Source organism: Semicossyphus pulcher, unplaced genomic scaffold (genome assembly GCF_022749685.1).
Source record: "Semicossyphus pulcher isolate SPU_LCO1_2020_fin unplaced genomic scaffold, fSemPul1.0.p SCAF_7, whole genome shotgun sequence".
NCBI lineage: Eukaryota > Metazoa > Chordata > Actinopteri > Labriformes > Labridae > Semicossyphus > Semicossyphus pulcher.
The window spans coordinates 18,414,077-18,431,015 of NW_027211748.1; the positions used below are offsets into that span (position 1 = coordinate 18,414,077).

At 40.3% G+C, this 16,939-nt stretch overlaps 1 protein-coding gene across 1 annotated transcript in view; it reads left to right on the forward strand.

Annotated features, from left to right (window-relative positions):
- The window catches only part of LOC138611367 (collagen alpha-1(XI) chain-like), a 102,437-nt gene that overhangs the window by 23,303 nt on the left and 62,195 nt on the right, over window positions 1-16,939 (forward strand). The window contains exons 6-17 of the mRNA XM_069684431.1: window positions 3,844-3,933; window positions 4,319-4,417; window positions 7,136-7,441; window positions 8,576-8,641; window positions 10,117-10,158; window positions 10,556-10,618; window positions 13,340-13,414; window positions 13,865-13,948; window positions 15,691-15,747; window positions 16,227-16,280; window positions 16,439-16,492; window positions 16,858-16,911. Coding sequence (XP_069540532.1) covers window positions 3,844-3,933; window positions 4,319-4,417; window positions 7,136-7,441; window positions 8,576-8,641; window positions 10,117-10,158; window positions 10,556-10,618; window positions 13,340-13,414; window positions 13,865-13,948; window positions 15,691-15,747; window positions 16,227-16,280; window positions 16,439-16,492; window positions 16,858-16,911 — 1,044 coding nt within the window. The remainder of the gene's footprint in view (window positions 1-3,843; window positions 3,934-4,318; window positions 4,418-7,135; window positions 7,442-8,575; window positions 8,642-10,116; window positions 10,159-10,555; window positions 10,619-13,339; window positions 13,415-13,864; window positions 13,949-15,690; window positions 15,748-16,226; window positions 16,281-16,438; window positions 16,493-16,857; window positions 16,912-16,939) is intronic.

The window sequence follows — 16,939 nt, forward strand, 5'->3', positions numbered from 1 at the left end:
GCCCTTAACCACAGTTACAACCCCCCTTCCATTATAAGACACACAACATGTCTTAATTTTGCACCAAATATTGGAGAGTATCAATAAGCAGTATCGTTGAAATCATAACGATATCAATCCCAAATGTGTAGCGTTATGTGGCTTTATCATAGCCAACTGAAAGCTGTATATTTTAACTGATTGTACGTGTTGAAGCCCAACTAGGTTCAAGAGGTGAAAATTAGCATTGGCTTTAATGCAGCCGACACTTTGCCTCATCCTTATGAAATAGAATTTAAATTCAGGGTTAGCCCTGTAACCTTAGCATTTCGTACACTACGAGGTGATTCAAATCACGACATGGAATAACACAGACTCAGACTGTAACAGTAGAACGGCTCATATCAAACCAATCAAGGTCTAATAGCCATTGAACTACTTTAAGTGCATACCCACACAGATCTATGCTCCAATCAAGTTTGCAGCATAGGCATCCTAAAGGAAAAAAAAACACATCTCTCCATCATGACCTAAAATTTCACAATAATAATCCACTCCAGCTTTAGTTTAGACAGAAGGTTGGGATGGTTTGAGGGATAAGAAAAGTATAAATATGATGCTTTGAAGCACACAGGACGGGGGTTGGGATTAGGTAGCTAAACACATCAAGTTTCTCTGCTTCCCTCCCCCCTTTGAACATCTTTCCCGAAACACAACATAGACCTTACATAAACAACAGTCAGTGACAGATAATACTAACATTGGTGGATAACCCTTGTCTACTGTGTGTACAAGAAACACACAAAAAGCATGAAGAATTCTCCCTGAGTCATGTGATCCTTTAACATTTTTATAAGCATTCTTCCAGGCAAAAGTATTTTAACAGTGACAGACTTGAATGAGATTCTATCTTACCTCTAATCTGTCTCTTTCTTTGGTCTGTGTTTTCGCTGACATATCAAAATACTGCATAACTGCATTTAAACATAACTTTCTCACGTAGTTTCCACTCGCTCCAAAACGCCATTTGTATCCTCCTTAGCCAGATCTCTTAATTGAAATACAGTGCTTTGTTGTTACAACCTCTTTTTTTCCCTTCTTTTGTTATTTTGCTAGTTCAAGCCTTTTTTGTCGGCTGACATTTTCCTGCAGTATTCAACTAAATAACTGATGAGCTCACACTGGAAACTTTTCCTTTTTCCCTGCCACGAAGTCTGAGCCCACTTTGGAGTGGCCCCGTGATTTATATCACTAACGAGTTCTGCAGACTCTGCCCAGACTCCCAGGGAAATATAAGCCTTTCCTTCCCCAGCTAGACTCCCAGTACCTGGAAAAGTCGACTTTGGATCTAGAAAAGAAAAAAAAATCAGGAGCCGGTTCTCTATTTGAAAATATTGGCTGTACAGTGGGTACCATGTCCTGGAAAGTATTGCTTCATCATCAAGTTACTCTTCAACAGCAAGACAAGGAGCTTGTCAATTGAAAATAGACAGCAGGGAGCAGTTTGGATGCAAGAACGTTGTAAATCTGGTGAATTCAGTGTTCCTTTCTGCTGAGTTACAACAGGAATGTTTTTCTGACATTCCAGCTCAGTATTAAAGGAGCCGATTTCTTCCTTCACACCTAAAAAATACTCCTCAAACGGACAAATCCCTTTTATAAAACTTCAAACATCACTCCTCGAAAGTTTTTTTAACCATAAAAATGTTTGTGTACGTTGCGGTCTGAACCAACTTGTCCTATTTTCTTAAACCAAACCTCTACAATCCCACAAAAGCGTGGAGCGTGGCTTTGACCTTACCCTCTGAAGCTCTTCCTTGACCTGAAGCCCGCTGCCTTCGCAGTCATCAGCCACATGTCTGCAGCTGGGTTAAAAGAGGAAGAGGGGGTGAAGCAGCAGCAGCAGGAGGAAGGGGGAGCATTTTTTTTTTTTATGAGCACACACTTCAGCATTTACGCCTTTCATCCGAGTCTGTGGTGAAGGCCTTCAGCTCGGCCAAGCACTTCAACACCATAAATCTTTATAAATCCTTCCATCTCTATCTTTCTCTCTATATTTCTCTCTACTCTCCTCGCAGTGAATCTAGTCGGTCTGGCCAGGACTTCTCTCATGTGTGACCTCTCTCTCTCTCTGGGCCACTGAGCGCAGGCCGGGCCAGCATTGCAGCAGGCCGGAGGATCTTGTATTATTTTTATGAGCTTAGCAGTCGTCCAGGGACTAATATTTATCCCTGAGCTGATAGAGCGATGCATATCAGTGGCCGGTCTGTTAACTTAATCTACCTCACTTTTTACAGTGTTAGTAGGAGTAGAAGAAAAGGCCATATCAGGAGGAATCTTGAGTTTTTGACATCGGGCTGAAGCGTCTAAATTATATCACATTATCTGGGTTATGGGCCATAAATGCCTCTCAAGATTAAGGATTAAAGGAACAGTTCGACATTATGGGGAGTACACCTATATAAGAAGATTGACACCACTTAAATGAGTGTGATATACATGTAGCTGGAGCGTTTAGCCTAGCTTGACGCTGGCTTCAACTGAGCTTAAGGATAATGTAGGCCTACCTTATTTACAGAACTGTTTAATAAATAGGCTGGGAAACTGCAGTTAAGTTTGCTGTTAGCTTACGTTAGCTAACATTGCTCAAGCTGCATAGCTTGCTTTGCCAATTTTAGCAACCTGACCTAATACAACATTTTCTGAAACAACACGAAATGCCAATTTCGGGAGATGAGAGTAATGTCATGTTACCTGCTTGGTTGAACTCCCTGTGGACTTCGACAACAAGTTACGCCCAGGAACAGCCACATGTCAATCAAGCGCATAATCCCACAGCTGATAAATAACAGTTATTTCCTGTTATTTGTAAACTGACTACATTAACTGTTAACTTACATGCTAGGGGTGAATATTCAACAGAATTTTACAATTATTGTTAGCTATTGAGATGCTGTTTCCCTCTACTTTCATCGTCTATGCTAAGCTAAGCTAACTGTTCTCCTGGCTCCAACTTTACATTCACCAGCAGGATGTAACAGTGGTGTTTATCCTCCTTCTTAACTCTCATGATGAAAGTAAAAAAAAAGCACCTTTCCCCGACTATCTCACGATTCTTCTAAAGTGCCATACATCTTAAGCCTCCTGTGATTGCCTGGTGTTTATTATGATGTTTCCTCTCTTGTGGCTCAGGTTAAATTAATTCTGAAAAGTAAATAAACCACAAGATGATGCAGAAAGCAGACCACAATATAACTTGGTGGAATGCTTTGGAGAGCCAACAAGGGAAAAAAAATAGAGTAAGATAGCACATGTTGTTTTCACAGAGCCGGGTTTAATGCCCCGGCCTCACCATCTTTAAACAGTGGTTCTACCCCCTGCTACTGTAGCCTGTATGCTACCTATCATTTACCAACATGGGTTCAGTTAGGACAGCTTAACATTAATGTTTAAGGGCCCATTAAGGGAACCCAGGGGCCAAAGCTGGCATACAAAATTAAGTGGTACAGGCTGATAAGTTTTCACTGGCACCACATTCACTCTCTAACATCCTGTTGGAAGCAAACAAGAATCTTAATTGCTGTTTTCTTTGTTGCACACATGAACCTTTCAAAAGGTCATGTGAGGATTTCTCCTGATTTCTGCTGTCATGTACAAAACTGTTCAGTTATCTGACATGGATTTGACATATTCATCATTAGACCATGTTATTTCTAAAATAGCATGACGAGACAAAATAATACAATAGTTTACAATTAAACAGTTTAGAAAACAATACGCTCTTACAAGCCATGTAAATAATGTTGCTTATTTACATGATTGCACTAATTAATTGAATGCACCCCGTTCCTTTTTTCCTTCCAGTACACTAACTATGATTATGGTGGGTTCTATGACTACAATGAAGGAGAGATTACCACTGACGCTCCACCAACTGAAGGAGCCAAGGTTGAGGTAACACTTGACTTATACAGTCATACAAACTTGTCTATCTGTGGTGTGGTCGTTCCCTCTTTTAACCTTCATATCTCCATTTTTTGTTCCCACACTTCCTGCTTTTCCAGCATGATGTTAATGTATAACGTTGATATATAACTTTTTTTTTCTAACCGTACTTGCAGCTAGATATATACACATTTTGCACACAATATGACGATTATAACACTTGTTTAGATGCTTCCTACATGTATAGAGGATAAATATATCACCTTTACATCCATTTTGATTTTGGTGGAGTGGTAAGAAACAAATACGTGTTAACAAATGGTGCTCCTGAACGCTAGCTGAACTTCTCAGATATTTAATGCCTTCCTCGTGTGCTATTTTCGCCTGATTTCAGACAAATGTGGGAGGAGATTACTACAATGGTGAGTATGACTACACCACGGTGGACGGAAGTCAGCCTGAAACTCCCACTGAGACCGCCGGACAAGGACAGGTAACTTTTTATTTGACATATTTTTCCACAAAGATCAAGACTTGTTAACCAAAGCAAATGTGAACTATGAAAATAGAACAAGATCGAAGAATGAATGTCATCTATTACTGCCTCATGCAGTCTAAAAAATCATCATGTTATAAGATAGAATATTAGGAACTTTCACTTAAATGTACCCATTTATACAACAGAGTTTGGTGTAAGCAGACTGTAATGATGGAGAAAATATGAGACTTTATACAGTGAAAGGCTGTAATAAGGTGTGGACACTTTCCAGCTTTAACCATGTTGTCCTAGAAACTGGGTAGATAGTATTTTGTCAACAGTGTCACTGGTTTTATAATATAGAATTAATCAGAAGTAAGGGTGGGAATCGCAGCGTAACTCACGATACACGATACCTGGCCCGCGATAATGATAATATCACGATACAGCGATTCTGCGATATTTGATATATTGAAAGGCAATTATATAATGATACATCACGATATCTGATTAACTGAAGAATACAAAAGGCCCATAAAATGGTGAAGTGCAGAATGAATGTATTATTCACTGCAGTTGGGTATCAGTTTCACTCATTTTGTCAGAAATTGAGATAAACAATGATGCAGTGACTCAAATTGGCAGGGAGATCTGTTAAGAGCGCTGATTTTAAAAAATTTAAATATCTGTATTTGGCGCCAGCAATACGATAATTGTATCACACCAGTCGGGGCGATGATATATTGTGATATCGATATTTTGTCCCACCCCTAATCCTAAGTGTCTTTGATGTTAGTGAAATCAGAAATGTTTTGACCACAGATACAGCCTAAATTTTCCACAGCTGGATACATTTTTTATTATAATGGAAAATTCTTTGTGCATCTGGGACTTCTAACATCCATCCATCCAATTAACAACCAAATCCTTTTTATGTAATTACGGATTTTAAATGAAATTTCAGAGAAATTCCTTTGGCCTCAAAAGGAGAAAATATGTTTTTATGATCATCTTTGGAGGTTAAATCCTAACAAAGCCTCAGTAAAAACAAGATCGCTTTACTCCTTAATTTCCATGAGAAACCTGCTCCATCAAACACAGCCTGCATAAAGAGCGAGGCAGGGAAATGTTGTCGTTTAATGAACTGTGACCAATGGAAAATCAGTAGACAGACGCATCCCCTTTTGTTACTGCCTCATCCTGAGTTTGGCAGATCCTGTCTGAATTTGTGCTAAACCATCACATAAAACGCAGCGTAATGAGGAACATTCGGGACTTAAAACAAAACAATACGGCTGTGCGCTGCGCCAGCCGAACATCTGCCTATTACATTGTGATGTACCTTGAGGTGGATAATGCAGCCCAGTCCCATGTTGGATCACTTGTTCACTGATTATTGAGGATTTTAACTGTCTTGACATGTTTTCATCAATATCACGGGGTCTTATTGCCTTTAAAAAGCCCTGAAGTAGCTTATGTTAGTGACATGCTCCTGAAATATGTCGTCGGCCTCACCTAGTTTTAGCCACTGATTGGAGTTTGTTTGTTTCCCAGTGTGTGAAATAAATTATTCGGTAATATAAGCTAAGTGCAATAAGACAGCTCAGATAATCTCTTACAAATCAGCCTCCAGAAGTTCCATTATAGTCATATTGGCTCTTGAGTTGATGTTAAGGGTTCAAACACTGTGCTTGTAAATCATGAAAATAATGATAGCAGATTTATTCACTTTTCACAACAGGGAAGCAGAATACGAACCCATCTTCCTAACCTAATAATTCTGCCATGTTGGATTATGATGAGACCATGAAGTAGACCATCTTATCTGTGCAATGTGCTCAGATGCATGTTGTTTTACCGAGGTTACACAAGCTAAACACTGTGTGCAACAACTTTAAATGGAAAACACAGGATGCTTACAAAAGCAAATTTGCATGAGAGGGCCTGGATACTTTCTCTATATTTTCCCTCAAGATGCTGGTGAAAGATGCATTTGAGTGTAACGCGGATTGACATCATTCAACAATCTGAATTACAAGGCAAGCTTGAAATACAAACTGCAATTGTTCCTTAACAATCAGGTTTCGCAAGCACTTCAGATTTTGTGCAAACATAGGTTATGAAATGTATAAACAGCATGCTAGAATTTCTTTTTCTCCTTTTTTAAAAAGTTCTGCTTTGTACAAATTTGGCTCTAAATTTTACCTCATTGGGTCTTAAATAGTGTTATATGCCATTTGCATTTAGTCTTTTCTCAAAGATAAAGTATTTAAAATAATGCTGTCTAAATGACTGCTCCATTATAATGTGATTTTACAACATGAATGTATTTAACTATGTATTAGAACATTTGACTTTTTTAAACATTTATGTGTCAGTGCTTTGGGACAATCTGACTGCTTTGTGGAAAAACAATGACTTATATCTAGTATAGTAAAATATGTTAATGTTAATAACAATGCATGTCCACAAAACACATGGATTTTCACATATGCTGAGTTGTGTCCCAAGTTACCTAAATGAAAATTCTTCAAAGGAGTTTTACTCACTTGGTGACCAATGATTAAGGTGTATTTAAGTGGTGAATACTAATGCATTGACTGTGACTCTTGCTATTGAAAAACGTGATACATAGAAGCTGTTTGCGTGGTTTCATTTCACTAACCAAGCCTCCATGTCCCCCCCATCCAAACAACCCCAACCCCCACTTTGCGATGCCTGGATTGATCCCAGGCCTATGACGGCGAAATCGTGGACGATTACATCACAGGTGTGGAACAGGTTGGGGCGGACCCCACCACTGCTGCGGAAACACCCGCCCCGGTGGACACCAACGAGAAGGTGGATCCCGCCACCGACGTGTATGAGTTCCAGGAATACGACCTGAAGGAAGAAGACGTCAAAGAGTTCGTTGATAAGCCATATGAATATGGTGATTATGGCGAATATGGTCCCACTGACGCCAAGCCCACACTTCCAACATATGAGGAAGAGTTTGGTCCTGGTGTTCCAGCGGAGACAGACATCAGAGAGAGCAGTGTAAGTGCTGAAGTGGTTAGGTTGGGGAGGGGGGGTATGGAGTGGTCAGGAATGTGGAAAGATGAACAAGATGCTGGTGGCATTTGTTTGAAAGGGTGGCCTTTTTGTTTGTTGTTTCTCATGGTTTCGAGTTTTGGCTCGGAGCATTCTGCATGCACACACAGCGAACACAAATACACCAGTAAACACAAACACACACCTTGTCTATCTAGGTCTCCTACAGATAAACAGATGTCAACCCATCTGTCAGTGCAGTCACGCCCTCCATAACCTCTTGGCCTCAGTGACCTTTGCTGTTTATCAAAGACATGCTCCTCCCTGTGTTATCCCACCAGTGATCTGTTTAAGCAACCTGATGACAAACTAAGTCTTTGCAAATGTTTTTTCATCAAATCCATCTAGATCAATATTTCAAACCAGACAGAAATATCTGCTGAGCTAGTGTCTATCGTGGCTCGTTTCCAGCCCCTCTTCCTTGCCTCAGGATCCAGATTCTCTGAGGCAGGAAAAGACACAGTCCCTGTCTGGATGTTGGCTTGCCATCTGTCTGCCTTGGGTTAATCTGAACCGCTCTATTAGAGCTCTCTACTTTGAAATCTCAGGACACCACAGCCCTATCTATGACTTTCTCCAAGAAGTTTTCTCTTCAGGCTGAACTAAAACAATCTAGTGGGTTTTGGACAAACTGCTGTAGGTGGTTTGTGAATTCCTCTCTCGTGAAGTCATTGTGTGGATAGTGTCAGGTAACGACCTCTGCGCTTGTGCACAGTTGGGGGCTTTTTTTTGCAGTTCCTGGCTTTAAGGAAGCTTAATAAATAGGAGTCAGACCATCTAAATTATAGCTTCTTGCAGAATGATTCTTGAGGTTTACTTTTCCAGTGGGCAAAAAAAATCTGCTTTTTCACTTGTCAACTACGTAAATCCTTTAAAGCATGCAGAACACGAGTCAGCATTTTCTGAGCTTTTCACAGCAGTTTTGTTGGTGTATTAAGTAACCTCTATAAAATAGAAGACACCCAACAGGACAAGACATCTGTTACTCACTGGCCTTAAATTTTCCTTTTTTTTTTTCATTCAATTTTAGCTCTGCCCTTACATATAAAAATCCTCACATTTTCTGTCTTATGTCTGTAGGTGACTGGAGGTCAGAGTTACCTGGGAGAAAAAGGAGAGAAGGGTGAACCTGCTGTCATTGAGCCAGTAAGTGATGCCTTAAATTACTATGTTTTAAGCCTGATAATAAACCAAAAAATAACCTTAGGCTAATGCATTAGAAAGAGATTATAAGAGTAAGTTCACACTAATACACTACAGGCATATTATTCTTAACCTGCTATAATGTTAGCTTGTTGACAAAAAGCTAGCATCAGAATATCTTCAACAACTTCATTGCAGTTGTTTATCCTGGAAATAACAGCTATGTATAACACTCTATCTAGCTAACTGTCTATTCATCTGGCTAGCTATTATCTCGGTATCTAGCGAGCTAACTAGCTACAAAACCGCTAGCCAGTCGCCTCTGTTTAATTCCTTAAAATGCTTACCTGCTAACTTGCTAGTTAGCTAGATTAATAGCTAGCTAGCTAGCAACTGAGATGTTCAAATCGTTACACACATTTATTTAAGTCTTTAAAAGTTATTGTCTATACATCTATCTATCTATCTATCTCTACATCTGGCTAGCTATTATCTAGGTAGCTAGCGAGCTAACTAGCTACAAAACCGCTAGCCAGCCGCCTCTGTTTAATTCCTTAAAATGCTTACTTGCTAACTTGCTAGTTAGCTAGATTAATAGCTAGCTAGCTAGCAACTGAGATGTTCAAATCGTTACACACATTTATTTAAGTCTTTAAAAGTTATTGTCTATACATCTATCTATCTATCTATCTCTACATCTGGCTAGCTATTATCTAGGTAGCTAGCGAGCTAACTAGCTACAAAACCGCTAGCCAGCCACCTCTGTTTAATTCCTTAAAATGCTTGCTTGCTTGCTAACTTGCTAGTTAGCTAGATTAATAGCTAGCTAGCAACTGAGACGTTTTAACGGTTACACACATTTATTTAAGTCTCTAAAAACTGTTCTCTGAATATTTTCTGGGGAATATATGTTTTTCTTTTATCTCTGCAGCTAATAAAATCTCAATCAAATAGAATCTCTCTTAGATCTAATTTATTACCCTCTTATGTATGTTTATTTATTTCAGTTTAGCGCAGCTGGACTTGAGGTGGAGGATGTTTATTTCACTGAAGTACAACCAAGTACCATCTTCCCTCCTGAAGAGATTAAACACCCATCTTTGATCTAACAAGCATAGACAAAACAACCGCTGTCTACACAAAATGCCACAGTACATAAGTTCTTCAGAGAGCCGCCCTATACAATTTACCCATACAGGCGAAACACTGACTGAAATAGCAGCTGCAGTTAACGTCTCTCCTCCCATACCATGTGTACCACCACAGGCTGACGTCCAAATCTTTGACCACACACTCATTATAGCACAGAACATCAGATAGCTGAGGCATTGTTAACATCTTGTGCTTGTAGCTATAAGTAAACTCTTCAACCTCAAACGCAAAGCAACCATTAGCTCTCATTTTCCTCACATTCTCCCTTGCCTGTGGATTTACAGGCTGCCCTATAATGCTACTGTATCCACTCTTTCCTTTTTCAGGGGATGCTTATAGAAGGATCCCAAGGAGCCCCCGGCCAAGCAGTGAGTATCACGTTCTCCCACACTCCTGTCTGCCTCTCCACAGATGGAGAACAGCTAAAGAGGGAAAAAATGTCTTTATGGAAAGAGCATCAGGCCTGATCGCCAGTGAAGCTTAAGTTGGGAGAGACAGCGAAAACGTGTGTTTGTGCGTGAATGTGTGTACATCTGTGTGTGTGTGTGTGTGTGAGAGAGCGCAAGGAGAGAAAAAGCAGTGGGGGTTGGGGTCTATTTTACTTTGAGGCTTATTTCTTTTTGAACCCATGTCTTTGCTTCTGTCTTTGTGGGGCTATGCATGAGAAGTACAGGGCTGACTGTGGTGGAAATGCTGGTTAGAAGCACTTGGGGATATAATATTCTAAGCAAATGTGCGTCTGTGTGTGTGTGTGTGATCTCTCAGGGTCTTCCTGGTACCCCAGGATTGCAGGGTCCTCCAGGTCCCGCAGGAGATCATGGTGAGAGGGTGAGTAAAAGTTGGCCTCCTTTCACAGCTGATAACAGATGTTTCTGAGAAGCTCTGTCACCCATTCTCTACTCACTGTCAATGTAAAAAAGAGGAATTTAACATATTTGCACCACATTTTTCAGGCTTTAATTGATTAAAAAAGAATTAACCTATTAATTTCACTTAAAGTCAATAAATACATATATTTGTAATTTTTTTAAAAAGCCCCTGTAGGTCTGTTCTTCTTTATTGGAAAGCTGTGAAAAATAGTCTAAATACCCTGGAATGAATAATACAATTGGACACAGCTTGCTCCTGCAGCAGTAGGGGGGATTAGCAGAGAGTGGTGCAGGGAAATTAGATGCCCATAAACTGTCAATACACCAACAAAGAAAAGTTCTGGGAACCAGCTGGGTTGTTAACGCTACAGGACTTGTGAGAAGTTCAAGGAGTTTGCTATAAAATATGTAGAAGGCTAGAGTTTTTCTCAGCACCGTGGGAATCCACTCCTTAATTTGATTGATTGGATGACACAGAAAAAAGTGCCTGTCCCCTCCAGAAGTCTGGATCTGAGCTTGTTTTTTCCCCAAATGTAGTGATGCCCCACACCCCGCTTTCATCGCTCTGTTAGCACATCTAATCTGTCTGTGGATGTTAACCCTTTAATTGCCAAAAAAACCTTAGCAGGCCTCCTCCTGTTTGTCCAGCGGACATTGCCTGTACAAAAGCCTTATTGTTCCACCGAGTCAAAGTGGTCAAAAAATATTTTGTCGCTCCAAAAGTCTCTCCCCCACCCTTCATTTCCTCCCATGAGAAACAGTCTTACTGAGGATTGACAGGGGGATTAAAAGTGCCTCGTTTCTGAAGCATTGTGGTTTTCCGTTGCGCAGTATCCGCCTGAACGTTTGATCGGCTCATTTCTCTCATAATCACCGTCTCCCTTCTTTCCACTCAAACGCCACTTTCCCAGCAACGTAAGGCCGCCATTAACACTAGATGTTGCTAAGCTTACTATAGCAATAATGCATGAAGAGTATTTACCACCTCGTGGAAAAGGCAGATGGGAACACATGGCATCAATTTGAGCCAGCAGTCTGAGATTTCAGCACATGACAAGACTGTTAAATGTATTCTGGTTTCTCTGGAAACACTAGGTAGCCCTCTACTCACTCTTCATCTTCCTTGATACGTTTTTGTCTTTATTAATCAAAATTTTAACTTAGCATTATGACATTATTTGCCATTTTTTAAACCAGTATGGCTCCAGTTACTTTATCAGTGGAAAATCTAAACAACAACTTTTTGTGCCAAGAAAGGAGTTACAGACCTAAATGGTGCCCAGATCATAAACACATTAGACATTAGACCCTGAAATTTCCTTTGGGCTCCAAAGATGCATTTTTGCCTGTCCTAAACTTTTGTCCAATCCAATCCAAAACAATCTGCTTTCTTTAACAGTCATATGGACCACTCACTTTAAATTTTTGCACTGGAAAATGTAAACAAAGGCAGTGTGCAGTTAATCGCTTATTCTGACACCAACCCCCCATGTAGGGCAGTTTCAGGCATTAAAAATAACTATATAGAGTTAAAGAAGTACGTATGTAAATATGTAGGCATGTAAACATTCTATGCTAAAGATAACATGTTAGCATGCTACTATGACTGTCTTGTTTAAAGCCCCTTGGTAATTAACCAATATCAGAGCGAGTACAGGTTAGAAAAAGAATTCCAGACAAAAACTGACAAAGGAAAATTTAGCCTGACAATGCATGGCTAGGCTAATGAATGATTGGACTTAAGCCTCAGTTGTGCCAAGACCTTTATGCTAGCACAGGATTCTGACAAGCTAAATTTCCATAACTTGAAGTTAAAGTAAGCGTGTAAATATATAAATGTAGCCATGTAAATATTCCATGCTTAAGATAGCATGTTAGCATGCTACTATGACTATTTTGTTAAAATCCCCCCCAAATCAGAGTGAATACAGATTAGAAAAAGAATCACAGACAAAACCTGACAAAGGTAAGTTTACCCTGACGAAGCATGGCTAGGCTAATGAAAGCTAAGCTAAGTCTGAGATGGGCTAAAATGGTCACAATAGAGTCACAAAAAGACTTAATCCTTTTTAACAAGGTAATTTCTACCTGGCACCACCCATAGGCTAGCAATTATTTCAACCAAATAATACGTAGCCTGTAAAAATGGGCAAACGCTCTCTTACTTTTTTATTTTATTGTCTTGCCACAAAGTCTGTGCTCTCCACCAGGCAACATCCACAAGCTAGCTTAATTAAACGGGCCTGTGTTTTCACCGATGATTGAACCCCCCCTGTCTAACTCTTCTCAGCAAGATTAGCCAGTTATCTCTTTGGGATAAGCAACAAATATGTAGCAAAGTGCCTTCCCATTGACATGATTGTTATAGTTACAGAAGGAGTTTCCTGTGAACAGATTAGCTGTTACTGTTGTTGCTTTTGTTTGTTAGTTCTGTTATCACTTTGTCCTTCTTTTCAATTTGCGGAGCACCAACAGGGGCTAGAGAAAACAATCACGCTACATGACTTGCTTGTAAACTACATCTTATTAAATGTTCCTCACAACATTTTGCACTCGTATTCAACAGATAGCTCAATACTTAGAGGATGTGTATGTTAACAAAAACATTGTATGAATCCTTTGAGTGGCATTACTGTGCTGAGAGAAGAAACAACTCTCTCCCACTCCTCTGTTTCTCCAGGGTCCTCCAGGGCGTCCTGGTATTCCTGGTTCAGACGGCGTCCCCGGGCCTCCGGGTACCATTCTGATGCTTCCAGTAAGTCCTGCCACTTTCCACAATCCCACTGGGCTGTCTGTCTTATTTCCTTTACATACTGTACACCCTTCATCTCAGGCACTAGCCCGTGAACTCGCTTCACTTAGTCAGTTTACCTCATAGCATCACCAGCAGGCCAAGGGATCACAACCTTATTTTCTTTGGGTTACAAATCACTTACCTTGTAAATGTCAGCCAGTGCAATGGAGTGGAACCAGTGACTGAGGCTTTGAAAAGGCCCGGTGACACATATTTGTGTGTGTGAACTGCCTGCATTTGTGTGCCAGTGTGTGTATGCGTGTGCGTGGCGTGTTGACAGCTTTACAGGCTGAACAAAGAATAAGATTTGAACACACACACCAGGGGAGACCATTAGATGTCTCACTCTGTAAAAAGAGACAAGTCAATTTGTGTTTAATTGTGTTTCTTGTTTTGCTTTGTGGTTCACAGTTCCGTGCTGGTGGTGAGTCACACAAGGGACCTGTGGTTTCGGCCCAGGAAGCTCAGGCTCAGGCCATCCTTTCTCAGGCTAGGGTGAGTACCAGCAGCAGTGCATCGCTTTGAATTTCAGCGTCTCTATGTCCTCTCATTCGCTGACATTTAACTTTGATGAAATAGAAATGAGTGCAGTAAATAATAGAAGGAGGACTCCAAATTTACAAGTCCCACCCTGTCTATAAATTGTCTACATTCTAAAATATGGACCTGTGTCAGGTCAGGTAGTATATAAAGCCACAACAGATGTTCACACTCACTCAGGGGTCCCGATAACCATGGCAGTGTTGAAAAACAGGTTGAATTATGTGGCTGTAAGCAAGGTGTGATCTAAAGTGGAGCACATGGAAACCATTAAGTTCTGCACAAACACTCAATATTCACACATTCACAACACTCTATGGAGCTGGAGGGCTGCCAAACCTGGTGAACTGGTGTTTTAGTAATGTCCTGAAAGCACTTGTCACCTTTCTATATTCGTCCTTTTCGCCAGAGGTTTGGCCCGAGGGAGGACGAATAAAAAACATGGCAGGGGGAAATGTAAAAGGAACTTAAGGGACAAATTACTAAACATGTTGAATTCTCTTTGATCCATTTGCAGTCTGGAAATGTTACCTCATACTATACCTGCAATTAGCAACCACATTGCTAATACGCTAACTTATATGAGTGATTTGGAAGTGTAGCTTAGCAGCGTAAACTGCTTTCCTTTGGAATTAGCTAATTCGCTCATTCGGTAATCAGGCTGCAAATAAATCCCAGAACCTTCCTGGCAGTAGAAGAAAAAAGACCCGAGTGGTGTTTAACACTGAACAAGAACAAAGTCAAGTTTGCACATTATGAGCTTCCTATGCAATAAAAACACTAAATAGGGGGCTTTTAAAGTTGTTTTTTCCTTTCTTTATGCTTCATTAGTTTTGGTTTTAAGCCCAGTTAGTTGAATTAATGTTGTGTCACTTTAAATATCACAAATTCTGGCTTTATTACCAGGACTACATGCAGCATTTTGATGTCAGTATAACATTTATTTTGCTAAATTAGACACAATCCCAGAAACAAACAAAAATCTGCATTTGATGCTCTCCATTTTGAGGTTAAAGGGGGGGTATTATGCTAATTTCAAGCTTCATATTTTCACTCTGTGATACCTGTGGAATAGCTTAGCATGATTTACAGTTACAAAAACTCCTCATTGTTCTCACACTGGTGCTCTGTGCAGGCCCTCAGCCTCTGGCTGAAACGACTCGGTCAGCTCTGTCTCTTTAAGAACCCCCAGCCCTACAAGCCCGCTTTATTCTGATTGGCCAGCTCTCCAAAGCCTGCTGAGGCTGCACTTTGTGACCTCACAGTGTGTAGAAAAATCTGTGTGAAACCTTGCAGACTGAGCTGAGAAGCCTGGGGATTACTCCAACATACTTTTACCTACAGATTTGAAACTTCACCCATGTTTAGTCTGGACATCCAGCATTGTAACATTATATATATATATATAATCTTATATATATAGTCTTAAAATGTGAAACAGCATAATACCCCCCTCTTTAAAAGTTAAATAAAACCACCATATTTTCAGAAGTTTCTATCTTGTATCCTTAGATCGCTTCACTAGATGCTCATGAACTGACAGCAAAGAGAGCCTCATAGCATTTAGACACTGTGGCACTTCAAAGGCAGAACGTACTTTATCCTTATTCCCTTTGACACGCAGGAAGATTGTCGGTTTAGACTAACGCAAGTGTCAAGTTTGTTGGCTCATGAGTTCTTTTCTTTCTGATCCACAGCTGGCTATGAGAGGTCCTCCTGGGCCATCGGGCATGGCAGGAAGATCTGGTCCTGTGGTGAGGAGCTTTTGAAAACCTTCTACTCACACAAACGCACACACACACACACACACACACACACACACACACCGTCTATTCACAGGACTTTCACTTATTTCACAGTTAAAGAAAAACACATTGGGCAATTAACCCTTCTTCCCGTTAGGGCTTCTCCAAGCATTTGATCATTTCCTGTCACGCACCCTCACACACGCATTCATACACACACAACACCCTCTTCCTGTCTGTGAGGACAGACTTGATGATAAAAAAACAACAACGCAATCATTTTACTTACATTTGGCACATTATCTGTAGCTAAAGCCTTCCTTTTGTTTTGGGAGTGTCTTTCACGCAACCAGTCCCTTTATGCCAATCCTGCGATTCCTGGATACTGGAGGGATTTAGTATGAATTTGCTTTAGATTCTGTTCCAATGGTCTACTTGGCTTTAGTGCAGATGTTCATTCATTAAATCTGTGTCTTTTTTTTTAACAGGGAGGTCCTGGTGCTTCTGGACTGAAAGGTGACGGTGGTGATTCTGGACCGCAGGTGAGAAAAGCTTTATTATGATTTTATTTAACTCCTTGATTTTGTGTATTTTTTCCCTTTTATACATCCCAACATAAAGTAATCCCAACTTAAATAATCTTTCAGTCGTCAGTGTGTAATATTTTACTAATTCAAACATTCATTTGTTCTCCTTTAAGGGACCCAGAGGTCTTCAGGGTCCGACTGGTCCATCAGGGAAAGCAGGAAAGAGGGTAAGTCTTTGTTCCAAACAGGCTCAGCCAGGAGATTTTCATACTTTAATTCTTTATTCATTCATCTCCTCCATGCCAGCACAGTCTTTCAACAGAAAACTGTGTTTAAATCCCTAAATTTCTAATATTTCATGCCACTAAGAGTGCAACAAGAGCAATGCTACAGTGCCCAAAGAGAAGAGAATTGTCTAGTTCCAAACATGGCCTCATTTCAGCTCCGTCAGCTGCTTCCAATAATGGTCTCTGCATGTTGTTTAAATCCATTAAATCATGTTTATTTAACTTAAACTAGTTAGAAAAAATATAGCATAATTCCTATAACCATGTGAGATAATTGAATATGTTTATATTTGCGTGTCTTCCAGGGTCGTAATGGAGCTGATGGTGCTCGAGGAATGCCAGGAGAGGCGGGGCCCAAGGTAAAGCACTCACCAGGTTGTCCAATAA